At 42.2% G+C, this 25,952-nt stretch overlaps 4 protein-coding genes across 5 annotated transcripts in view; all 4 read left to right on the top strand.

The window, feature by feature from the left end:
* The window catches only part of LOC115370070 (T-lymphoma invasion and metastasis-inducing protein 1-like), a 66,957-nt gene extending 57,015 nt beyond the window's left edge, over positions 1 to 9,942 (top strand). The window contains exons 19-27 of the mRNA XM_030066889.1: positions 276 to 384; positions 1,973 to 2,152; positions 2,325 to 2,443; positions 4,527 to 4,635; positions 4,825 to 4,883; positions 5,117 to 5,222; positions 5,892 to 5,979; positions 6,108 to 6,280; positions 8,141 to 9,942. Of these exons, the coding sequence (XP_029922749.1) occupies positions 276 to 384; positions 1,973 to 2,152; positions 2,325 to 2,443; positions 4,527 to 4,635; positions 4,825 to 4,883; positions 5,117 to 5,222; positions 5,892 to 5,979; positions 6,108 to 6,280; positions 8,141 to 8,688 (1,491 nt within the window). The 3' untranslated portion in view covers positions 8,689 to 9,942. The remainder of the gene's footprint in view (positions 1 to 275; positions 385 to 1,972; positions 2,153 to 2,324; positions 2,444 to 4,526; positions 4,636 to 4,824; positions 4,884 to 5,116; positions 5,223 to 5,891; positions 5,980 to 6,107; positions 6,281 to 8,140) is intronic.
* Positions 44 to 22,420, top strand: cldn8.1 (claudin 8.1). 2 transcript variants are annotated; one of them, XM_030066894.1, is made up of 3 exons: positions 44 to 54; positions 14,978 to 15,147; positions 20,783 to 22,420. In XM_030066894.1, exons 2-3 carry the CDS (start codon positions 14,980 to 14,982, stop codon positions 21,374 to 21,376), a joined length of 762 nt encoding a protein of 253 aa, XP_029922754.1. In that variant the 5' UTR covers positions 44 to 54; positions 14,978 to 14,979; the 3' UTR covers positions 21,377 to 22,420. The 2 variants fall into 2 exon arrangements, with proteins under 2 accessions (XP_029922754.1, XP_029922752.1); XM_030066892.1 differs by lacking the exons at positions 44 to 54; positions 14,978 to 15,147 and having other exon boundaries at positions 20,296 to 22,420.
* On the top strand, positions 17,401 to 18,864 carry cldn8.2 (claudin 8.2). Its single transcript, XM_030066891.1, has one exon. The coding sequence runs from the start codon at positions 17,487 to 17,489 to the stop codon at positions 18,360 to 18,362; it is 876 nt and encodes a 291-aa protein (XP_029922751.1). The 5' UTR covers positions 17,401 to 17,486; the 3' UTR covers positions 18,363 to 18,864.
* A 958-nt stretch (positions 22,421 to 23,378) lies between the features above and the next one.
* On the top strand, positions 23,379 to 24,820 carry LOC115370071 (claudin-8-like). Its single transcript, XM_030066890.1, has one exon. The coding sequence runs from the start codon at positions 23,528 to 23,530 to the stop codon at positions 24,584 to 24,586; it is 1,059 nt and encodes a 352-aa protein (XP_029922750.1). The 5' UTR covers positions 23,379 to 23,527; the 3' UTR covers positions 24,587 to 24,820.
* Positions 24,821 to 25,952: the final 1,132 nt, after the last annotated feature.

The raw sequence follows: 25,952 nt of genomic DNA on the forward strand, positions 1-25,952 counted from the left end.
GCAAATTTTCACTTGAAACAAGAGACAATTGTCTAAAAACAAGTTACTTCTGAGGTGATCATGTCTTATTTTAAGTGTAATGAGATATTTTGACTAGGAATAAGACATTTTTGACTTGAAATAAGACAAATAATCTTGGTAAGATTTTGAGTTTTTGCAGTGAGAAGATATGACTGAGGGAAAAAGGCATCTCGTATTTTTTTTTTTTTTTTTTAAACTCCCATTAAAGTCTCTTAAAATCACCGGTTGAGTAACTTCTCTTCCTTCCTTCGCAGAAAATCCTCTTCTCACTGGGAGGCTCTTTCCTGTACTATGCAGACCGTTTTAAAATCTACAGCGCTTTCTGCGCCAGTCACACCAAAGTCCCCAAGGTTCTCGTAAAGGGTGAGTAAATCAGCACTTAGGTCAACATTCCTCCTCGGCTCCAAGGAGAGCATGTATTTATCCATCAGCCATCTGCCATATTCTGCAAGGCTCCATAAATCTGCACTGCAGGATTGTCAGCCAGACAGTTGTCCATTTGACCTCCACATACTTTCAGTGGGTGGCTCCCACAGTTAAAGAGACCTGTAATATAGTGTGATATATAATGTACACAAGACTGAACCTGGACAGATTCACCTCTGTTCTCTGGTAACACCCACCCCCGTTGACATTTAGCACGATCATATTGTTTGCCAGTGTTGCCTGCAGCTGTGTTACATCAGCACAGTATTCCAGCTACTGACCACACTCTGGTTAAGGTGTTAGCTTTTTATTTATTTTTATTTATTTATTCTTTATTTCATTTATTCATAAAAGAAAAGAACAGTTTAATATAAATACAAACGTTCCCAGATCTTGAATGAAAGGGAGCAGAAAGAAGAATAATCTTATTTAATCTGCCCCTTTATCCGACGAAATCCATTTACAAAAAACTTAATTTAAAAAAAACAACAACAAAGTAAACTAGAAGTAAAATAAAATAGCTGCCGGCCAACCCTGACAGTCAGATTCCTTTTTAGTTCCCAAGTTACAATTTAATTAATACCATTCAAACAACAACAACAACAACAAAAGATATTTATACCTTTCATGACAATGGGTATGGGAATGACAATCAAACATAACTAACATATTTCATTATATTTCCCTAACAAACTGGCTTCAGTTGTTCTTTTAAATGTCATGTTTGATTTGGATTCTTTAGTTTATACATTGTTTACCTTGTTTAGCTGTTTGCATTGAATCCTGTTGCCATGAATAAACCAAATATAGCTGCAAGCGACAATGACAATCCAAGCAGTTATGAATACCGACAGGTTAACGAGGAGGTTAAACTTAGTATTAATATCATACAATTTAAAAAAACAAACAAACAAAAAAAAAAACGTCTCAAATGTAATATTCTGGCTAAATACAACATAATATAGATTAATAAATAACGTAAGTAAGGTGGTGACATTTGTGATGATGGAGGAGATGACAGACATGGAAATTAATAAACTATATAGTGGGCAAAAGGTGTTGATTAACATTAAATAGGAATTTAGGTCGATCCATTATTGTCAAGCTCTTTGTATTTTTCTTTGTTCCTTTTTTTTCCTTCTCTTTCTTTTTGCTGTTTGTTTGGCCTGAGTAATGTACTGTATTTGTTGAGTCTTATAGCCTTAGTAACCTAACTAAGGGTACGTACATAGGATAGGCTCCTATAAGCTTTAGCTTCAGCCTATTCCTTTTGATCACCATAACAGTGCAACTGATGTTTTTATTTTGTGGATGTATGATTTTGTTGATGTATTATTTTATTGATACTGTGGTGATGATCAAATAAACCTAAACCTAAACAAATATAAATATCTCAGGAGGCGTGGAGGAAGGAGAACAAGAATGGATGATTGCTTGAGTATTGATGAGCAGTTGCAAAATTAATAATAAACGGTACAGGGAATGTTGTGAGTGCGTTGCAGTAAACGCTCGTTGCTCTTTGCAGCCAAAACGGACGCCGATTTCAAGGCTTTCCTGGATGAACGCAACCCGAAGCAGCAGCACTCGTCCACCCTGGAGTCGTACCTGATCAAACCCATCCAGCGGGTGCTCAAGTACCCCCTGCTGCTGAGGGAGCTCTACTCGCTCACGGACCCAGACAGTGAGGAACACTACCACCTGGACGGTGAGACCCGGCCGCCCGCACGTCTAGCCAATGTGACATCTGTTGCTAATGGAGAACAGCTGATAGCTCTTGATCTGAGAAGATTAAATCATTTCGACAGGGAAGCGCCGGTGTGAATGCGCACAGTCGAGTGAATTAAACTCTGATTATCTTGTCTTCTGGCTGTGTGCAGTCGCCATGAAAGCGATGAACAAGGTGGCCAGCCATATCAACGAGATGCAGAAGATCCACGAGGAGTTTGGCGCCGTGTTTGACCAGCTCATCACCGAACAGACTGGTGATAAGAAAGAGGTAGGCTGGCCTCACCTGTGCATGGCCCTGTGCACACTTGCTGTTAACATCCATCTGACCTGAGCACAAGTAGACATAAGTGGCAAATTTCTGTTCCCATCTGGCATTATCATGTATCAGCTGCATCTCCACACTGCAAAAACTCAAAATCTTACCAAGATTATTTGTCTTATTTCAAGTCAAAAATGTCTTATTACTAGTCAAAATATCTCATTACACTTAAAATAAGACATGATCACCTCAGAGGTAACTTGTTTTTAGACAGTTGTCTCTTGTTTCAAGCGAAAATTTGCTTGAAACAAGTGAAAATTTGCTTGTTTCATTGGCAAAATTTGTTTCTTGTTTCTAGCTAATTTTCACTTTTTCCACTGGCAAATTTTGCCAATGAAACAAGCAAATTTTCACTTGTTTCAAGTGAATTTTCTCTTGAAACAAGTGAAAATTGTCTAAAAACAAGTTACTTCTGAGGTGATCATGTCTTATTTTAAGTGTAATGAGATATTTTGACTAGAAATAAGACATTTTTGACTTGAAATAAGATAAATAATCTTGGTAAGATTTTGCGTTTTTGCAGTGCAGTGACCACTTTTGACCAGATTTTGTGATTATACAGTGTATATATATATATTTATAATGCACTTCATCTTGGCACAAGTACAAGTAATCCATAAATCCAAAACCAGTGTTATCAAAGGTGCACTATGCAAAATTGCAGAGGGTCAGTGGAAGTAAGGACTATTTAGGCTCAGCTGACGAAAAAGGTGGAATAAACAGGTATTTTCATGGCTCTTTGGCCCACCTGACCCATGGATTATGGGCTTATTCCACATTTTCTTGTCCGTTGAGTCTAACTGGACCTTACTTCATCAGCCCTCTGCAGTTCTGCACAGTGTTTCTTTAACTCTATTTGCAAATATGATTTGTAGAATTTTGAAGTCATTGTTGAAATGAGCTAGCCTGGTTCCACACGTTCACTTTAAAAAGTTTCCAGAGTCTAACGAGTTGACAATTCAGTCTTGATATCGGACAAGAAATAAGCCAATTACCTATTAAAGACAGAGTGCATTTTTTGTCTTCAGGATTCAAGTAATTAGACCTTGAGTTGAATTCAAACAGTGAAAAGAAGTGGATCAGGCTCCACTGAAAAGCCCACAACGCAGCTGACCAGGCAGTCCTTCAGCGCTGTCAGGGCCACATTAGCGTTCACAACACAAAAATGCTAAGTGGTCTAAATTGTGCGCCCCTAACCACCTCTGAAGGTGGGCTGAGTGACTGGACCACAATGTATCTCCAAGATGTATTGTTCACACCTGCACTTAGCGCTGCCCTTCTGTGAATGGATCACCCAAGCTTGGACGTGAAATCCAAGTATGAACAAGGTTCACTGCAAAAACTCCAAGTCTTACCAAGAATATTTGTCTCATTTCAAGTCAGAATATCTCATTACACTTAAAATAAGACATGATCACCTCAGAAGTAACTTGTTTTTAGACAATTGTAGACAATGTGCTTGTTTCATTGGCAAATTTCTTGTTTCAAGCTAATTTTCACTTGAAACAAGCGACAATTGTCTAAAAACAAGTTACTTCTGAGGTGATCATGTCTTACTTTAAGTGTAATGAGATATTTTGACTAGAAATAAGACATTCTGCTTTTGTTGTCTATTTGTACACTTGAGTAAGGTCACTTACTTCCCATACATTCTTTTAGCAAAGTTCTAGGGAACTAGAAGATCTTTGTCGAGTTGTAATGAAATGTATGGTGAAGATGGATGTTTGTTTAAATTTGATATTATTTATTTCTATTAGACCTACTCATTAATCATGTTTTGCATTGTAACAGGCACAGGGTGTTTCACTTATTCACATATAAAAAAAATGTATATATATATACGTCATCATTGTTTGACAAGAGAACTATGTAAAAAGATGAAAAGCAAATGATGGCTACAAATAAAGTATTGAAGAAATGAGACATTTTGACTTGAAATAAGACAAATATTCTTGGTAAGATTTTGAGTTTTTGCAGTGTTTAAATTGAGTTGGTGTGCTGAATTTTTTTTTATTATTTTTGCCATTGGCAGGTGGCTGATCTGTCCATGGGTGACCTGCTGCTGCACACCAGCGTGGCGTGGATCAACCCTCCCACCTCTTTGGGAAAATGGAAGAAGGAGCCCCAGCTGGCTACGTTTGGTATGTCAGGGAACGACTGTCAAATCTATAAAGCGGTGCCGTTACTATGAAGTATTTTAATGTGTTTGTTTCCATATTAACTAAACACGGCTACTGGTCCAACGTAGAATTACTCAGGTTTTGTTTTGACATCTTGTGAAGCATTCTTGGATAACTTATTCTTTTTTTTTTGTTGTTGTTCCTTTTTAGTTTTCAAGACAGCCGTGGTCTTTGTGTGCAAGGATGGCTCCAAGCAGAAGAAGAAAATAGTGAGTCCGCCCACATGCAAGCAATCTTCAGCACAACAAGGCGCTCATTTAAAATAGTAACATGCTCCATTACAGCATTGTAGGCTTCACTTTGTTCTCAAAGTGCCATTGTCAGAATTAGCCCAGTGGGTCACCTGCAAAAGTAATCCTGATGAGAGCAGGATGTGTGTCATTTCACCAGCGTGCTTGAGGTGTCGAAGCTAACACAGTTTCTATGGGTGCTTGTTGCGTAGGGCGGCTCCCATCGAGTCAACGTATCTGCAGAAGAAAAAGACCCTTTCCGATTCCGTCACATGATTTCAACCGACGCCCTTCAAGTGAGAGCTTTGGCCAATGCAGGTGAGTTACTAGTTGAGTGATGCACTGTTTTGAAATATTGATTTTTGTTATGTTGCATCCTGTCAGTCTCAGGGAATCTTCCTCACTGCAAAAAGTCAAAATCTTATCAAGAGTATTTGTCTTATTTCAAGTCAAAATGTCTTATTTCTAGTCAAAATATCTCATTACACTTAAAATAAGACATGATCACCTCAGAAATAACTTGTCTTTAGACAATTTTCACTTGTTTCAAGTGAAAATTCACTTAAAACAAGTGAAAATTTGCTAGAAACAAGAAACATATTCTGCCAATGGAACAAGCAAATTTTTACTTGTGACACAAGTGAACCAGCAAATTTTTACTTGTGACACAAGTGAACAAGCAAATTTTTACTTGTGACACAAGTGAACAAGTAAAAATTTGCTTGTTCCATTGGCAGAATTTGTTTCTTGTTTCAAGCTAATTTTCACTTGTTTCAAGTAAATTTTCACTTGAAACAAGTGAAAATTGTCTAAAGACAAATTATTTCTGAGCTAATCATGTCTTATTTTAAGTGTAATGAGATATTTTGACTAGAAATAAGACATCTTGACTTGAAATAAAACAAATAATCTTGGTAAGATTTGACTTTTTGCAGTGCTGGAGTGCTCTGTAACGTGCTCACGTGTCGGCTCTCATGTCTCTTGCAGACGGCGAGGGCTCTGCAGTGTGTGAGATTGTCCACACAAAGTCGGAGTCAGAGGGAAGACCAGAGAGAACATTTCAGCTCTGCTGTAGGTGAGTGTCTCCTCTAATGAACGTCGGCCCCCCGGCTGGAGATCGAAGCTCGCTCGCCACCGATACAGTCCTGACAGCTGCTGTCTCAGAGTGACAAAGCCATAACGTGCCTCCCCGTCTCCCCTCAGCTCCCCAGAGAGTAGAAAAGACTTCCTGAAGACCGTCCACTCCATCTTGCGGGAAAAACATCGCCGGCAGCTCCTGAAGACGGAGAGTTTACCCCTGAACCAGCAGTACGTGCCCTTTGGAGGAAAGCGCCTCTGTGCTCTGAAGGGGGCCCGTCCCGCCATAAACAGAGCAGGTAAAGTCCGGCCGGTGGCTGCACACCCCACAGCTCAACGTGACCCGGGCCTTCTTTGTTTTCTGCTCATGTGACACAGATCTGTTGTTTTTAGTGCAGTGTGACTATTTCTTGACTGGAAAACAAAGCAGGCTGTGGAGAGAGAGATGCTGCAAATTGACCACTACAACATTTCTTTTTAACTTTTTAACCCATCCTTTTTGTTATCATATATTCTGGTCAAGCATCCAAACCATTGCAACAGAGGCCACATCCCAACGCTCTCAGTGCAATGTGGGACCATTATCTGTGAATTTCCCAGTCTGGGATCAATAAAGTATACCTATCTATCTATCTATCTTATTGGATGCTCCACTTGAATAACAATATTGGCACACATTGATGGATCACTTTGTTAGTCACTATTTTGCAATTTAACCCCTTTAAATCAGATTTTTCCTTAAATTTCCCCTTTAGCAGCTTCAAAGTTAGAGGCAGAAATAGTAAAATTTGTAAACATAGGATTCAAAATTGGTCCCTTCTCCTCCGGCTGAGTGAACATTTCATTTGCTAGCCTTGGAAAAAAAAAAAAAAAATCGGCCCACCAGCACCCACCTTTCCAAAAGAAAACAGGCCAGCTCTTCATCCCCGTCCTCTCCCTCATCAGGTGAAGCCAATTCCAGAGCTCATTCTCACTGCGGAATGAGCTCTGTCCGCTTGGCACCTCGCCTCCCTCCATTTCCTTTTTTTTCCTTGGCGATGTGTGCACCGTTTTCATAGCTTCCTCTTGTCGTGCTATTGATCTGGCACCGCGCTTCGCCTTGATTGGCTGGGAGCTGCACATCCACCGCCCAAAGGCTGATGCCCAGGAGCGTCCCGAGCTCAGCAAAACATGAAAATCCAGGGGCAGGGGCTCTGCAGACACACACACACACACACACACCAGCACACACTTCTACTGGGTCATAAGTGATGATTGAGAGGGATTATTTTTGTATGAGTCTACATGGTTTTTTTTTGTTTGTTTTTTTTTTTTAGCAAAATCCTATCATTCTGCCTTTTAAATAATTAAATATTTTATTCCATATTGGACAACAGTGTCATGCACATATTCTGTTATCTACTGGTTGCAACGCGTCACTGAAGCTACATCAAGTTTGTCTCAAAGGAAACATTCAAAATTTCTAAATGTCTTTTGTGCCATTTTCTACACATTTCGCTGGAATTCAGCAGGACCTGTTCCATATCTTTGGAAACCGTGGGATGTCCACTAGAATTTAAAACGAAGCTCTGTGGGCTTGAGCAAAGCTCGGCTGCACAGCAGAGACAAACCCTCTGACGGTGTCGGCAGGGCTGGAGAGGTTTAATTGGTAACGCCTCAGCTCAAACAAAACTACAGGTTATGTTATCAGATGCGCGCTGTAATTGTGTCAAATATGAGCAAAAAATCAGAATTGAGCACTGTGGACGGCAGAGTGAGCAAACCTTTTATCTTTCTTACACAGCAAAAACTCAAAATGTTACCAAGAATATTTGTCTTATTTCTAGTCAAAATATCTCATTACACTTAAAATAAGACATGATCACCTCAGAAGTAACTTGTTTTTAGACAATTTTCACTTGTTTCAAGTGAATTTTCACTTGAAAATTTGCTTGTTTCATTGGCAAAATTTGAAACAAGTGAAAATTGTCTAAAAACAAGTTATTTCTTAGGTGATCATGTCTTATTTTAAGTGTAATGAGATATTTTGACTAGAAATAAGACATAAGAAATAAGAATATTCTAAGATTTTGTGTTTTTGCAGTGTACCATGAATCACCATAAATGAGATTCTGTTGTACGTGCTTATGTATTCTGACTTGTTGTGTTTGTCTTTGTAGTGTCTGCTCCCACCAGGACTCTGGGCAGGAGGAAGCTGGTGCGCAACCGCTTCACCATCGACACCGACATCGTTTTCGACGGCGAGCCCGACCAGGACCTCGCTTCGCCTCAGGAGCCGGACCCCAAGCAGCCGGGTGACGACGAACAACGCCGAGAGCAGCAGTCTGAGCTGGCGGGCGACACGGACCGCTGGGTGGAGGAACAGTTCGACTTAGAGGAGTACGAAGACCCGGAGGAGGTGAAGGAGACGGACATCCTGAGTGACGATGACGAGTTCTGCCCGACCCCCAAGGGGCGGCCCGCCGGGGTCGACTTGGAGGCCCCAGTCATGGCTCTGTCCCTCGGGGGCGAGGAAACGGAAACAGAAGGGGACGAGGACACTAAATCCCCGACGGCCAGCGAGACAGCCGACGCGGCGAAGCTGTCCGACACGGAAAAGCAACGCGCCGTGACCGAGGAGAGCGCCGAGGATCAGAGGCAGACGGAGGAGGAGGAGATTTGGGTGCGCAGGGAGCAGTCAGACGGCCCCCCAGACTGTGACACGTAAACACAAAGCTAAAGAGCGCGGGCAGATGGCGAGCGCTTCACTCCGACGGCTTCACACGGGCTTTCATCAGAAGAAAATCCGCCAACTCCTAATTCAGCCCCTCACCAACAATGCATGGGCATTGACATGTATCGCACAGCTATTAAAGATATATCCTTACCAATTTTGTCGATTGCTTTTTGTACAGATAACATCACTGATGGAGCAATACCGGAAACCAGAGTGAGGGGTCTCGATCCCAAATCAAATGCTGTCATAGAGACGCCAATGCTTAAGCTTTGAGAGATGAGTTAAAGGTACAATCATGAAAACTAGTCAACTGTTTTGATTGGCATGGTTTGCACATTGAGGCAGCATTCCAGGGTCCTGCCTGCTGTTGCCAAATTTTGGGTATTGTGAACACATTAATTTTTGTCTGTGTGACTCAGAGATATTATCATAGTTAAGGGCTGTATATTATTTTAATTTGTCCTTAAAGACATAGAATAAGTAATTACAAAGGACAGTCTAGTTCAGTCTTGCATAGTTTACTGTACTTGTACATTTCCACATGAGTATACACTGACATGTTTTGGGAGCAGATTCCTGGTTCTGTACTATATTTGGTTTGAATTTCTTGTTTTACAGACTTAAAGCTCTCTTTTTAGCCTGGAATTTATTTTTGTTGTTCTTTTATTGCATATAATAGTGAATTTACGTGATAAACCCCCCACTTCACAAAGGCTAGGGGATTTTAATTTTAACCTAACCGAATCCTGTTTTACTTGAAAACGCATTTGCTGTTTCACTTTTTTTTGTTTACTGTGAAAAACCATTTTCTCAAATAGTTTTTTTTTTTCTCCTTACTGCTCTTCAATTTTGCCATTCAAAGAACGTTTTACATCCTTAACACTTCATGTACACACTGTGTATTGTAGAGAATTTGCACATCAGTTACTTTGAGAGGTTTTGTGTGTTTGAAAAGGTTGTTCACTTGTAATGGATTACAATGTAATGTTTTTATTTATTCATATTCATCAGTAAATTAATTTTTTTTTTTTTTTTTTTTTTATCAGCAAACCAACATGACGAGTAACCATTTTCACAAAGAAAGTCCAAATTTGCTGATGCAATCAAGGGGAAAGACTTATGTCTGAACAGTGAAAGAAATCATACTTGTAAACAGCTCATTGTGCTACTAAGACTGCATTTTTATTACTGTGTGTGTATATAGAAAAATGTATTGATATCATAATAAATACTGTTGTTTCCTACTTATAATTCAAAACTCCTCTCTAGTGATTCATTTGTGGTTTCACTTGCCATCCTAGAGCTCATCCCTTGAAGGTGTGCAGACATCAGCACTGCAAAACAATTTTGCGGTGTGAGAAAAACACACCAAACGCCCGATGTGCTCAGACACGTCTGAGAATGACAGCAACAGGCAGCTAATCGATGTTTCTCCTGCCTGGCAGCAATGCAGGAAGACAGAATTCAATGCCAAAACAGGAGTGAAAAACAAAAATCTGTTACGCAGGGCGACCTTGGAGGCTCTCTATTTGTTTGCAAGTCATGGCTGATTAGATGATGGTGAGAGAGCTGAAACCTCAATGATAAGAGACAGGATGAGGGTTTCACAGGGTTTTTACAGCCAACACATAGCTTTCATATTTTACGACCTGCCCGCACACACGAAAAGTTCTAAAAACGGAGGGGAACGTCCTGTACCTGAAATGTAGAGATGAGGTGGGAAATGGGGATGCTTCACAAACAAGTAAGTGAGATTATTGTGACAGCGGATGACAGGAGCGATGGAACAGCACTGAAAAGACTAGAGGAGCATATTTAGTGGGTTTGGAATTCATTTTAACTTTCTGCATCATTTCCTGGTATGGCAACCTTACAGTGCAGAACAAAAACCGTCTGTTGCATATTGTTAAGGTACACTGCAAAAACTCCAAATCTTACCAAGATTATTTGTCTTATTTCAAGTCAAAAATGTCTTATTCCTAGTCAAAATCTCTCATTACACTTAAAATAAGACATGATCACCTCAGAAGTAACTTGTTTTTAGACAATTGTCTCTTGTTTCAAGTGAAAATTTGCTTGTTTCATTGGCAAAATTTGTTTCTTGTTTCTAGCTAATTTGAACTTATTTCAAGTGAATTTTCACTTTTTCCACTGGCAAATTTTGCCAATGAAACACGCAAATTTTCAAATTGTCTAAAAACAATTTACTTCTGAGGTGATCATGTCTTATTTTAAGTGTAATGAGATATTTTGACTAGAAATAAGACATTTTTGACTTGAAATAAGACAAATAATCTTGGTAAGATTTGGAGTTTTTGCAGTGTAGCCAGCAAGATTATCGGCATCCAGCAGCTTTCTCTGTCAGCTATCTATGATAGACAAGTTCTGCGGAAGGCAAGGTCCATCTTAGCCAGTCTTGACCTCCCTCTCCTGGAAGACTTTGTTCTTCTTCCTTCTGGGCGGAGATGCAGGCGCCCCAGGGTTAAAAGCAACAGATTTAAATTTTCCTTTGTCCCAAGTGCAATAAATGCGCTTAATTTTCATCAGTAACTTGCACAGTAGCACTTTATTGTAGCACTTTAATGACTGGACTGCACCAGCACTTTAGTGGGGCCCACATTTTATTGTTAACTCGGGATATTTTACTTTACTCGACAAACAGATGCATTTTATTCATTCATTCATTGAATTCTTATTTATGGTTGTGTCTTACTGTTTTATTGTTGTGACTGGCCTTTGCATGTTGTGTTGTATATATGTCTTGTCCTCTACTGCATGCTGAATTTCCCCTCGAGGGACAATAAATCTGAACCTGAACCTGGAGATTCTCCTTAGACCAAAATGATTTAGACCAAGTCAAATTGTCCTCAGGAAAGAGAAATCCCTAGTGTTTCTTGCAAAGTGCAAAGTTTGCCTGCACAGAAGATGACAGTGCATGCACCAGTCTGGGTTAGAGACCAGGGAGCACCCAATTAGTCATATCCCCACTTCATCTGCCAGGTTTATGCTCTTAATGCAGGAATTATTCCATAATTTTAAATGATATGTTTTGAAGGGTGCTAAATTTACCGACAAATGAGCGGATACCGGGAAGGGAAGATAACATGATCATGCAGTTGGCTGACCCAGCGCACAACCCTCTTACTCATTTAAGTGTAAGTTCAAGCTTAATCATAGCCAATTATTACTCTTCACAGTCTCAAAGGGCTTCACAGGCCCACCATTTATTGAAAAACAAAAGCGAGTAAGAAAAAAAAAAAAAAAAAGGTAGGGTGGGGATCTTGGGAAGGCCGGCCATGTGTGCAATTGTCAGCTCAAATCAAATCCAGTCAATTCACAGTAAATCAAATGTAAACTAATCAAAACAATATGTCTTTGGTGATTTGTCTGGGCCGCGGTTACAGCCGCAGGGTGCCGCTCTGTAGCTGGCCTCAGGGATCAAGCAGAGAATGAAAAATTAATATAACTCTGATAAAGGCGTCGGTGCCCTTCCCGTCTTTATGAGCTCTCTCTCCCTCATCACTTCCTCTGTCACTGAACTTGCAATTCCCTGCTGGTGCAAAAGATGGATTTCATGAGAGATTGAGGAGTGACCTGTGTGGCAGGACTGGCGACCCCATGCAGCGCAGGCCCGGGACACCATAATCTACGCTGCTCCTCACTGTCCTATCTCTTCCTTTGTGTCTCTTCGCTCTGCCAGCATCGTGTCACCCAGCCTCCTTCCTCTCCTCAAGCCCCACCTGCCCCCCCCCTCACTCTCATGTCAATCACCATCCCCACCACAAAGACCGAATTCTCCATAGATAAAGGAGCCGGATCACCTCAGACTCCATCGGGCCCTATATTGAGTGAAAGGTTGGCCGGGGTTATTCTGTTTTCAGTGAGGAAACAACATCTTCAGATAAAATAGCACAGGCTGGATTTAGAAATTTACTTTCTATTTATCTGAACAAAGCCAAAAACCAGTGCTGAAGTGCTAAGGAATGGGAATTTAATGTTTTTTTTTTGTTTGTTTTTTTTTTACCATTTAAAGTATTTGCAAAATGTTGCACAAAGCATTCATTGAAGTGAGTGGTCATTTTGTGTATTTCTTGTCACAGAGTTCAACACCGCCCTGGTATTCAGTGTGCAACCCATCAGAAAGGTGTGTCAGATGAATTTCACTCAACCATTTGTTGTCACATTTATGTACAGCAGGTGGCACACAAAGTCTGCTCAAGTCTCAATAATCCGTCTGAACCAACTCCCACTTGCACACGATCTCTGATTTCCATCCGCGTCCGTGCAATCTCACCGGTTCAACGTCGTGTTTTAATTAAAACTGTCTACCATTACAGGCTGGTCAGAAGTCACACTTCTTGTTGGAGCTAATTATGATGGGAGTAACCTCTCAGGCCAAACCTGTCTGTGATCATAATGAACTGCTGTGTTTTTCTCAACAGACCTTCAGGTTTCTTGGTTGTTTCCTGTCTTTTTTTTTTTTTTTTTTAAATTCAGCTCTCAGAACTCATTTCCAGCACATGTTGGTGTGATGGCATGTGTAGATATGAGGTGGTTGTTTGGCTGGACACTCATGGCTGCCCTCGGGTGGGGGGGGAGCACAGCGCTCTTGTTTACATTTGACACTGAGGATATGACGACGGTATCAGTCAGCGAACCTGTTCAGCAGGCTCTGCAGTTTCTGTTCCTGCTGTTGGTGCTTTTGCATCCTACTTTCCCCTTGTGCTCTCTCTCTCTCTCTCTCTCTCTCAAAAAAAAAAAAAAAAAAAAACACACACACACACACAGGGTGTTACCTTTCCTTGAACAAGTGACAACTGACATGATTTTAACCTTGAAGGGAGTGGCTCGCTTTCAGTCTGGACAAATTTCCCAAAATATTGCAACATTATCAGACAATCTTGTTGATCTTTAAAATAAATCCTTCAGTCTCAGAATTGAAAAAAATTCAGTTGATCTGGTTGTTTTTGTGCCAGCAAAGTAACTGCTCCAAAACAAAACTGTAAGCCTCAACTCAAGACGATTTACTTGATCATTTGAAATATGAGTGATTGTATAATATGTTTCTTATTAAGTTTTCACTCACCTGTGTTTAAAAAAAAAAAAAAAACTAATATTAGCAATGCTCCTTCAATCCCAAAGCCTAAATAAGGAAAGAGAGTCAAATGGTTGATGCGTGTCGCTCTAAAGCCATGTAATAGATTACACATCTAATTTAAACTCCCCACTGGAGGACATACCACCTCATCACCATAAACCTGTTACTGTAATTTTAATGATTTTCATGTTTTCATTTTGTTTGCAGGATTATATTCTCCTCTCTGTGTTGAGGAAAATTATGCAACCTCTGGATTTATGAAACCTTTTGAAAACTAACCAGTTAACCGAGAAAATGCACAGGCGGTCAATCCAAAAGCAAGCCTGTTTTTCTTGGCTCCTGCAAAGCCGACACTGTGGACATGGACATGGTCACAATAAAAGCTACACATTGTTACTGTCGAGCGAAAATCTCCCAAATGTCAAAACCAGCCCTGCTTTCAGCTTGATTGCTTTTCTGAGTCGATCCTGTGGGGTTTCAGAGCTCATGGAAGGTAGACTTTTCTCAACCCCTACAAGACCATGCAACTTCAGTCGAGGTGAAAAATTGAACTTAGAGGATTTTCACATCAGACACTACAAAAAATATTCATCCTAACAAGTCACCCAGTCGTTTTCAGTGAAATAAATCTTGTTTTTATTGAAGCAAGTGAAAAAAATGCTAGTGGGATGAGATAATTCCACTTGTTTCCAGTGTTCGTAAACTTGTTTTCATAATTTTCTTGAATCAAATGTCATTGTGTCTAAGTGTTGACTTAATCTGCTTTATTCTGCCTTGTTTCAACATATTTATACTCGTCCAAGGAAAATTCCTGAAACAAGTGAAACTGCACTGGAAACAAGTGCACAACATTTTAACGCTGAATAAGAGACTGCATGACTTGTTAAGATGACTTCTTTTTTTTTTTTTTGCAGTGTGACAGCGTCATGCATGACAAGCTTTCTTTGGCCTTTGGATGAAACAGTGACAGACAAATAAATCAAAAGTTTTCAGTGGCTTCTGAAACAAAAAGTTACTTTGGCGGCTGGCGTAGACGTCGGGTCAGCTGACTGGGCTAAAACCAGAAAGATGGCATTGTGAGAGTGGTGATCTAATCGGAGATTTGCTGTCCAGTAAAACAGAATGGTTGACAAAAGCTCTTCGTTACTTCCCTGCGGAGACGAGAGGAGACAAACGTCGGAGCCATGAAAGCCAAACTGGAGGTGGTGGCCATCGTTCTGGGCTTCGTCGGCCTGTTTGGGACGATAACCGTCACGGCTCTGCCCATGTGGCGGGTCACGGCCTTCATCGGCGCCAACCTGATCGTCATGGAGGTGCTCTGGGAGGGCCTGTGGATGAACTGCTACAGACAGGCTGACATCAGGATGCAGTGCAAAGTGTACGACTCCCTGCTCATCCTCCCCCCGGAGCTGCAGGCGGGCAGGGGCCTCATGTGCGCCTCCATCATTCTGGCCTTTTTCGCCTTGATCGTCTCCGGATGTGGGATGCGGATCACCTCTTGTTGTCGTGACAACGTCAAGGGGAAGAACGTCACCCTGGCAGTCGGGGGGTGTCTGTTCCTTCTCGCCTGCCTGACCACGCTCATCCCTGTCAGCTGGACGAGCCACACCATCATCAGGAATTTCTACAACCCCCAAGTGCAGGATTCTCAGAAAAAGGAGTTAGGGGAGGCTCTCTTCGTCGGCTGGGCCACCGGAGCCGTCCTGCTCATCACCGGGATCATCCTCCTGTGCCGCTTCAGCACCCGAAGGTCGAAGGATGAACTGCACAATGCTGACACGTATGTCATGGCTGAGAGGGAATCGCTGAACGAGGACGCCGTGGATTTGGACAGGAAACCTTCCAGCTTTTACAAAGAGCATCAATACGTGTGATAAACTGAATGCACCGTGCCCTGCAGCATTTAAACTCCACTTTCCGTGTCGCTCACATTTGAAAACTGCTGCCTGAGGAGGAGTGCATCCACTTGAAATGCACCGAGCATGTCTTGCACAGCCATATTTAGATAGATAGATAGATAGATAGATAGATAGATAGATACTTTTTTCATCCCGAAGGAAATTCACAGTTTTCAACAGTATCCACAGATTACAAGATTAAATAAATAAAAAATAAAGAATAAAAGATGACACCAGAGATCTAAGTACCCAATGTGCAAAAAAAATGTGTGCATAGATGTATACAATGTGCATAGATGTGGGCAATGTGCAAATTTACAGTATAAACAGATGATAAATAGCAGCAAGCAATATATACACTATTTACTGTGCCACGACCCATGTGTGCATTCTCATCAATATGAATGATGTATTTTTGCATGAGTGGTGGTTTTATTCTCCTTATTTTGCTACTATTTTTCCTCCTTAGGATCTATTGTGCACATTTGAGGCATTCGATCTAAATATACTTAAAACTTATCTTCTGCCATTACTATGTTGTGTGTTTTGATGTCGTCTCTTCCATTGTTAATTTGTGCCTTTACATGATCTGGGTTGTGTGATGTTGATTGACTTCTGTTTGCCTTTGCTCATTACGGTTGTGCCTTGTGGCCAGACAGTCATATGAACTATGTTAACAGCAGTTTAATAAAAGTTTCATTATACAGTACACTGCCTGTGTGGTTGTAATCTCCCTAACATGTCATTTGAATACTTAAACCACGCCTCCACGCAACAGCAATGTAAAATCCAGTGCTATTGCTTGTCTCCATTGCTTCTCTTCTTTTTTTTCTTCTTTTTTTTGGCACACTAAAGCTGAGAATTAAAACCAAAAATGCACTGTTCTTATGCTAATGAGAAGAGTAGGGCTTTCATTGTGGCCGCGGCGAGGTGAAAACTGCTGGCCGGTGGACAGCGTGGTGTTACAATGGAGGCTCACCCTGCTCGAGTTTCTCTGCTTCACACTTTTACAGGCTCACTTTACATATTGGGCAGGGAGCAGTTTGACACCTGTGAGCTCCGGATCCAGTTTCAGTCTGAGAGGAACAACAGTTCATAACATCAGTGAAATAAAACACTGAGTTTAAGGAGGATATTCAGGAATTTTCTAGTTTTTTTTTTTTTTTTTTTTTTTTTTTTTTTTTAAAACACCCACTGTTTAAACTGTTTAAAAAGATATGTTAATGATGCTCAAAAGGAGTGATAGTTTGATCACTTGCAATCCCAGTTGACACCAGTAATAGCTTCAGTGATATACAGTTTTATGTATTTGTTTGCAAACAGAACATTTTTAGTGGTCACATTTTCTTTGTCTATTTTTTTTTTTTTTTTTTTTTTGTGCAGCACCTATTGTAGCCTCTGTTTAGTGGTTAACAAAGTCAGTTTGTGCTGAATATCCTCTGTCTGATTATTGATTTATTTTTCAAGGGGAAGGGGAATGTACTTTGATTAACTATGACTTAATACAGTGCTTGAATTAAAGTTGGGTTCATTGTTTTTCATCACGTCACTAAACGGTCATTTGTTTAGCACTGGTATCGTGTATTTGCATTTAAAAGAAGCAGCACTTGTTGGTGTGTCACTCTTCATCTGATGGCTGTGAAGCAGCTCAACCAGTAAGGCCACATTGCGTTACATTGTTAACATATTTTCTGGGGTGTATAAGTGACACGTCTTGTTCCTCCTCTCACTTTTAGGCTTCTTCAGTTGTGAGAGGGCACGCGAGTGTCCATCTTTGGCTCTCTGAGTGAGTGATGGCCACGATGGCCTCTTACACTGCCTACAGTGGCTACAGCAAACCTCCTCAATCTTACGTTGGTACTTACTATGATCAGAAGGACGCCCAGACTTACGCCGATTCGGTGTATGAGGAGAAAAAGAGAATCGAGAAGAAGGACCGTCGGGAGGCGATCTGCTGTGAGGTAGTAGCTCTGGTGATCGGCTTCATCGGACTCATTGGAGTGGCGGCCGTGACGGGCCTGCCCATGTGGAAGGTGACGGCCTTCATTGAGGAGAACATCATCGTCATGGAGACCCGCTGGGAGGGCTTGTGGATGAACTGCTACCGACAGGCCAACATCAGGATGCAGTGCAAGGTGTACGACTCCCTGCTCTTCCTGCCTCCAGACCTCCAGGCTGCCAGAGGCCTGATGTGCAGCTCCGTGGCTCTGACCACCTTCGCGCTCATCGTCTCGGCCGTGGGGATGAAGTGCACCAAGGTGGTGGATCATCGGGCGCGCACCAAGCACGTTGTCCTCGTGGCGGGAGGCTGCCTGTTCCTGCTGGGCTGCATCACGACCATCATCCCCGTGTCCTGGACGGGTCACGTCATCATCAGGGACTTCTACAACCCCCTGCTGATCGACGCCCAGCGCAGGGAGCTGGGAGAGGCTCTCTACATCGGCTGGGTGACGTCCGCTTTGCTTTTCAGCGCCGGGGTGATCCTGCTGTGCCGCCACGCTCCACGCACCCAGGAGCCAGATGAGAGGATTGAATACAATCCAGGTGGAAATATCTACCAACCAGGATACTCAATGCAGCCGTATACATACCAGCCAGCGTATTCCTACCAACCTGCCTATACTGCTCCCCCTGGCTCTGTGATTTACACACCAAACCAGTTCCAGTGAGGGAGCTCAATCAGACAATTTTGGACTTTTAGATTTTGAGCACCAAAATGAGGGGAATCAAGTGACTGATATGACCGAAGGCTGTCACTGGGACGAGCCAACGCTTTCATTACTTTCTCAAAGGAGAGCCAAATGCATTACAGCCCAATTTAAAATTCATTGTGGAACAGTGTGTGTTTGGGTCAACGTTGAATTAAGCGCCAATCTTTCGTTTCTCCACCTTGTTCGCTTCTTGTGTTCTTGTTAAATGTTATCAGTCAAATGAGTGTTTTTAATCGTTCATAATAACCTTTAATGTGCACCTCAATAACTGGTTATCCACCGTCTGCTGACCTGCACTTTGAGAACAAATTATGCACTAGTCCTCTTTCAGTTATAGTGCAGATGGGTTGTATTTACTGCTGAGCATATTTTGTTGTACATGTCCATGTTTACTTTCACAGCGTCGGCCTAAACATGAGGTCAGATGTTGTTTGCAATAAAATGGAGAAGTTTGACAGAAGAAGAGGGAGCTGTGTTGTTGTTGTTGTTGTTGTTTTTAGATAGATAGATAGATACTTTATTCATCCCGATGGAAATTCGCAGTTTTTCAGCAGTATCCACAGATTACAAGATTAAATAAAGAAAAAATAAAGAATAAGATCTAAGTACAACACACTAGAGATCTAGGTGCAACAGTGTGCAAAAAACAGTGCAAAAAAAAAACAAAAACGTGTGCATAGGTGTATAAAATGTGCATAGATGTAGGTCAATGTGCAAATTTAGAAGAAATATACAGTATACACAGATGATAAATAGCAGTAAGCAATATAAACACCATAAACAAGGAATATAAAAAAAAATTAAAATATGAACAATTTAAACAGAAGTAAATGTAAGTGTAAGTAAGTATGTGTTTTTTTTTTCTATTTCTTGATAAAGGCGTGTTAATGTAAACAAAAATAGGGTACATTATGGTTTACAAAGGGACTGTATTTGTCTGGAAGTCAAAAGTCCCTGCTGAGCCTGCTCTTGTTTTACCGATATGTGAGGTGGAAACTGCTCTGTTGTCTCGTCTCCATTGTCACCAGAAATGTACCTGAACCAGTGAAACCAGCTTATTCACTGTTCCACCCACAATGCAAATCGACCAGGAAGTATGATTTGGAGAGGAGCCTGTCTGTAGTTGCCTAGCTCTTCCTGAACATACTGACACAAGAGACACAGACAGGAAACCCAATACTGGCAATGACACAACACAAGTGTTCAAGTCTTTGCTGGTCTTTCCCATTCACCAAAAAAACTGTTCTTCCCAGAAGTGCACTGTGCATCAAGGGCCATAACAGCAGTGAATGACACTAATTACATTGACTCCAACACTATACTTGTGTAAAATTCTCATGTCTTGGCACTTTATGTGATTATTTCCACTCTATACATTTACTGCCCCACATTTCAGACAGAAATATTGTACTTTTTACTGCACTACATTTATCTGACAGCTGGTTACTAGTTACTTTGAAGAATAATAAGAATTTACAAGCAAAAATTATGCATGTTAGAGTGTAAACTAGCCAACAGTATATGGAGCAGTTAAAATTCTCACATCTCAATAATTTAACATCTAAAAGTAACCACTCTTCACAATAACTACCTTTAACCTTTCATACTTAAGTACATTTTATAGCTGATACTTCAGTAAAACACAGAATGAGTATTTCTCCATTATGGAGTTGCTATATTTACTAAAGTAAAGGCTTTGAATACTTCTTCCACCTTTGGAGCGAGGAGCCGGATTGGATGTTTATGAGGTATGTCCTAACAATTAGTAACACGTTGGTCTTAAGCCTTTTATGATACATGGACTCTGCAAATAATGTTCTCTTTTTTTCTTTTCTTTACTTACTTTAGCAATAAGCCAAAGAAACACCCTCTTTTTTCATTTCTCTTTTTCTCAAGCTTCCTTGTAATTCATGATCCGAGAATGTAAAGTGAGACTTGTGAATAAAGCAAACGGCACCTCACTGCAGCTCCTGTACAAAGAAGAAAAAAGACCTGGGGGATTTGGTTACTTAGCAACAGGTTATAGTTCCCACCCATTCAGGTGTCCAGTCCACAGGGAGGAGACAGCACAGGTGAGCACAAATCAGCTCCTCTTCCACTGGGATGCAAAGCCGCTGCACAGAGGGAACCTGCTTCCTGCTGTTGTCAGACCTCATTCAGATATTATTCGGTCTCCGGGTTTGTAGGAATAAGAGGGGAAAACGAGGATGGCCAACTCAGCACTGGAGATAGTGGGGCTTTTACTGACTCTGATTGGGCTCATCGGGGCGGCGGCGAGCACTGGGATGCCGATGTGGCGCGTCACGGCCTTCATCGGGGAGAACATCATTGTGTTTGAGACCCGCTACGAGGGCCTGTGGATGAACTGCTTCAGGCAGGCTGACATCAGGATGCAGTGCAAGGTGTACGACTCGCTCTTGGCCCTGTCCCCTGACCTGCAGGCAGCACGGGGGCTCATGTGCTGCTCTCTGGCACTGGGGGGCCTGGGTCTGCTCATCAGCTTGCTGGGGTTGCAGTGCACCTCCTGTATCCAAAATAATGACCGGGCTAAGCGGCTGGTCCTCATCATCGCAGGATCCATGGTCATCATGGCGTGCATATGCGTCCTCATCCCTGTTTCCTGGACGGGTCACGTCATCATCAGGGACTTCTACAACCCTCTGCTGATCGACGCCCAGCGCAGGGAGCTGGGAGAGGCTCTCTACATCGGCTGGGTGTCCTCTGCTTTCCTGTTTGCAGGGGGGTGCATGTTCATATGCTGCAATCTGCAGTCTGAGGACAAAGGATCAGACAGGTACATGTACTCCAGGAACTCCCAGTACATGGCCTACCCTCCACAGCCCCTTCAGCCCCAGCAGCTGGTGCTTCCTCCTCAGCCTCAGCCTCAGCCTCTTCTGTCACGACACCCATCAACCATCTACAGCTACCACTCCAGATACCCCTCGGTACGCAGCGCCGTGGCTTACCTTTAAGCACTTGAACTGACTGAGGCGACAATGATCTCACTTATGGTCAAATCATATGCAAAGAACTGTTTTGTTTTTTTCTAATCTGACTTGGCTGGGCAGTCTAGTCACTGACTCATTTCAAATGTCCAAGGATGCATTTCAGGTCTCAAAGAAAAAGCATGGAAAGAAATGCAGTGAGTAAATTACTGTGAATACAGGCAGATTTTATTAATAGGGCATCACTCAGTTTTTTTGTTTTGTTTTGTTTTTTACAGTAAAAGGGTACTTATGGAGTCTTACTGAAGTGCACTTGGTTACAGGATACTGATGCTGATTTATAATGTGATTTATCTGGTTTCATAATGTTGCCAATGTGGGCCAGTGCACATTACACTCCTTAACTGTGTGTGTGTTGCGTAATTTGATTTTATACGGATCGAAAGTTGTCATAACATTTCTTTCTTTTTTTGCTTATTAGGCTGCTGACTGTGAGTGCTGTACATAAACATTCATGGTGATGTAATTGCTAAGCACTGCTACGTGTATTTGACTTTGTTGTTGATCTATTAATAATGACCAAGAGCGTGTACGTATACAGACATTTAAGCTTTCAGAGATATTAAAACCTTATTTCTAAATAACACCAGCAAAGCCCCCATACTTTGGCTCTGCCTGCAGTTTGTATTCACTAACAGAGTTGAGGCATATTGACACAAAGATTTCACAAAGAAAATAAGTCTTTATTTCTCCTCTTCAGTGTTATGAGACAATGACTTTATGACCAATGAAAGCAAAACGATATAATGTGACAGCACTGTGGTTAAACAGGACACTAAATGACTTACTGGCAACTGATTAAATAATAATAATGAGATATCTTGTGAAAGAGGATGGTCAAACATGCCAATATCCCCATAGTTTGGGTTATATCTTCCCCAGACCCACAGAAACTGTCCTGTGATGTCTGAAGCTGATGGGGCTAAACAAACAGCGAGGTAAACGTGTAACACAGTTTTAACACTGCTTGCTAAAGGTGTAGGCCCAGAGGCAAAACAACCGCAGGGCTTAGTGTCCGCCAGAAAACAAAGCCAAACAGAGCAGGCCTCAGAGCATGTGACTGGAATTTGCAAGTCATTTTGAACGAGACGCACCAAGGAGTGTGGATCTAAACTGGCATTGTTCATTTCCAGCATATCCACAGTCCTGTCTGTCGGTCTGAGTCATGAAATAATACTTCTGTCTCATTTCAACTAAGCATATTAGTTGTACAGATACAGCTACAAAAGATGGGGGTCAGCTCATTTTAATTCCAGCGAGCTCAAGGAGAATGACAATGGAAGCTGCAATTTCAATAATAATTGTGGATCCACCATTGCCATGCTTATATTTCAAAGGAGAAAAAACTCACTTCCTGAATTGACTGCAGTCCTGAGAAGAAGAGACTACAGGAAGTACTCAATGATATTTCCACAGTTTCTAAATGCCTGAATAAATAAATGTCTGGTGGTAGGAGTGCTGGGTTACACTGGAAATATTTTTTGATATGTTTCATTTCATTTTGTTTTGTTTTCTCTTAAAGCTAGCCTGTGATAAATTAAAGAGTGTGTGTGTGTGTGTGTGTGTGTGTGTGACGTAAGCCTCTCGTGTGTCTGGTTCACCACCCTGAAGTTCCTCTCTGCTCTCCTGTGGAGAGCGGCAGTACTACAGGGGTTTATGCACTGCAGCCAGTGAAACAGGCAAAGAAAGAAATGCACACATTCTGATAGATTTATATCACATACAGTTACGAGGTAATTTAAATATGGCAATTGATCAGCGCATCATAAATTCTGGTAACTTGTGAGCTCTTTCAGGCATTGCTGGTGTGGTTTTGCTGAAGGAAGCTGATGGGTGAGATACCACCACTATAGCCAGAGGGACCATAAACACAACATGAGCAGAGGTCCTCCTCACCCCCATCGCTCTGAGCCAACCAGGTGACTGCAAAGCATCTCTCCCATAACAAACAGCCTCTCACACCGCACACCCTGCCTCAGATCTGCCTTGGACAAGTCTCCGTCCACTCGTGTCTGGCCTGATGTTGTATCACAGCGTCACATTTTGCTTTTTTTACTGAAATGTTGGGGTATTGAGGTGTCTCACTTTGGATTTGGACAACGGCTTGTGTGCTGCACGATGTCCGTTCAAGGGATTTCAGAAATCGCCGCGATGTGTGTTGGACTGGTCGGGCTCATCGGGGCCGCGGCAACCACCGGGATGCCCATGTGGAAGGTGACGGCCTTCATTGGGGAGAACATCATCGTCATGGAGACCCGCTGGGAGGGCCTGTGGATGAACTGCTACCGCCAGGCCAACATCAGGATGCAGTGCAAGGTGTACGACTCCCTGCTGTTCCTGCCCCCCGACCTCCAAGCAGCCAGGGGTCTCATGTGCTGCTCCCTGGCTTTGTCCGGACTGGGGCTCCTCGTGGCCCTGGCAGGGATGCGCTGCACGTCTTGTTTTCAGGGTAACGATCGTGTGAAGACCTACATCCTGATGGTTGCAGGTGTCATGCAGCTCATGGCCTCTGTCTGTGTTTTTATCCCCGTGTCCTGGACGGGTCACGTCATCATCAGGGACTTCTACAACCCCCTGCTGATCGACGCCCAGCGCAGGGAGCTGGGAGAGGCTCTCTACATCGGCTGGGTGACGGGCGCCTTTCTGTTTGCCTCCGGTGTATTGTTCCTCTGCCGCCGTGTGCCCTCAAACAAAGGCTCATTCGACATGTACTACCCGACGCCCAACAAGCCAGTTCTGATGAGGTATCACCCCCTGTCGACTCTCTCCAGCCTCAGGTCGACCCCGCAGCAGCCGGCCCTGCAGAGCAGCAGCCCGGTCGGACACCACCCGGCCGTGCAAAGTGTCCCTCTGACAAACGATGGAGCTCTCATCAACCCTCCTGCTGTCTACAACCTGGGTTTGGCAGAAAATGGGCCGCTGTTTCATCAAGGCAGCATGGGTCACCATCCGTCCCTTCACAGCTCTAACTACGTTGGAAGTCTGTCCACACCGGGGAACTCTGTGTACATCAGCCAACAGGCCGTCCCGTACGCTCCAAGTTATAAAGGGAATCCATCTGCATCCTACAGCTCCGGTTTCTATCCGATTCCTCAGACTCCTGTGTTCATAGGATACAGTGCATCACGAGTTAAACCAGGGTCGCACAGTGGGAGCAGCGGCGGTGTATACATATAGGAAATACAACGACCAATCTTTTTTCAGTTGATTTACCTTAGCAGATCAAGCACTATACGATCATACTGTATCAACACAAGTAAAATTAAATCCACAGTATGTTAGTGATGCACTGAAGGTAAATAATATGTGTGCATAATACCTGGGTTCCTCATTACAAATGTATGCTGTGCAGCTGAGCTTTATTTCAAATTCTAGCGGAGATCCCAAGGTTTCCAAAGACAGCAAATATGTCCTGCTGAATTCCTGGGAAATGTGTGTAACATGATGCACAAGACAACTCTCAAGCTGAAGAATCTCACTTTGAAGCTACTTCAGGAGAAATGTACAGGAAAATAAGAGTTCAGGGAGTTAAATTGAGGTGATTATTGTAAATTATAATTATCCAGTTGAGACAAAACAGTGCATGAGACTTTTATTGTAGTTTTTATTGTTTTGTACTGTAAAGAATAAACATGTAATGGGCTGTAATGGTGGCCACTGTTATCAGTGTAAACAGAGGCGACACTGTGCTGATTTCCTGATGGGCTCGCCTCCCCATAACAGATATGTTTATGAGAAACCATTTGTCTGGAACATCGCAGGCTAATGTGCTGTAGCTATCTATCCCTCTGTTTATTATATTGTGGTATATTGTGGTGTATTGTGGTATAGTATACTGTGTGTTTTTTTGCTGTTGATATATCTTTACAACCACCCAAACAGGAGCCATGAAACAAAGATATAGACCGCTCAGCGGGGCAATAAGATGTAAACAAATCCACACCGAACATGTTTTATATTTAGCTGGGGTCGCTGAGGGGCTGTTATAAATTACAAAGGCTTAGGTGTTTGCAGGTATGCAGCAAGGCGCAGTTCACCCACTGCTGTGTTGGTACTGCAACAAGAAAGAAAGAAAGAGTACAGTGGCTCAGTGGTCAGCATTATCGCCATAATGCAAAAAGGTCGCACGTTCGATTCCCAGCCTGTCTTGAGTGGTGTTTGCATTGCACCCCGTGTTCACACAGGTTTCCTCTTATATTGCACAGACGCGCATTTCAAACTGTAAAATGCCCAAAGGTTTGAATGTGTGATGGTAGGACAGGCTGCAGCCCCTATGACCCTGATAGGAATGAGAAAGCAAAAATAAATAAATGAAAACATATTTAAAAAAAAAAAAAATTGAATGACTGCTGCTCAGTGGAGCTCTGCCATACTGTTATTGGGTGCAAAAAATGTTGGCTTGTACTGTATCTGTAACTGTATCTCTGACAAATTCTACATTCATGTAAAACAAATGGGATGTCATGAAATAGCCGTGGAGATGCATTAGTCTGCAACAGGTATTATCAAAAGCCTGCATTGCCATTACCGCTGGATCATAACA

Source organism: Myripristis murdjan, chromosome 13, assembly GCF_902150065.1.
Source record: "Myripristis murdjan chromosome 13, fMyrMur1.1, whole genome shotgun sequence".
Taxonomy (NCBI): Eukaryota; Metazoa; Chordata; class Actinopteri; order Holocentriformes; family Holocentridae; genus Myripristis; species Myripristis murdjan.

Bases quoted from the DNA above. Each gene is read 5' to 3' on its own strand.
- cldn8.2 (XM_030066891.1), top strand. From the start codon at position 17,487: ATGGCCACGATGGCCTCTTACACTGCCTACAGTGGCTACAGCAAACCT.
- cldn8.1 (XM_030066892.1), top strand. From the start codon at position 20,612: ATGGCCAACTCAGCACTGGAGATAGTGGGGCTTTTACTGACTCTGATT.
- LOC115370071 (XM_030066890.1), top strand. From the start codon at position 23,528: ATGTCCGTTCAAGGGATTTCAGAAATCGCCGCGATGTGTGTTGGACTG.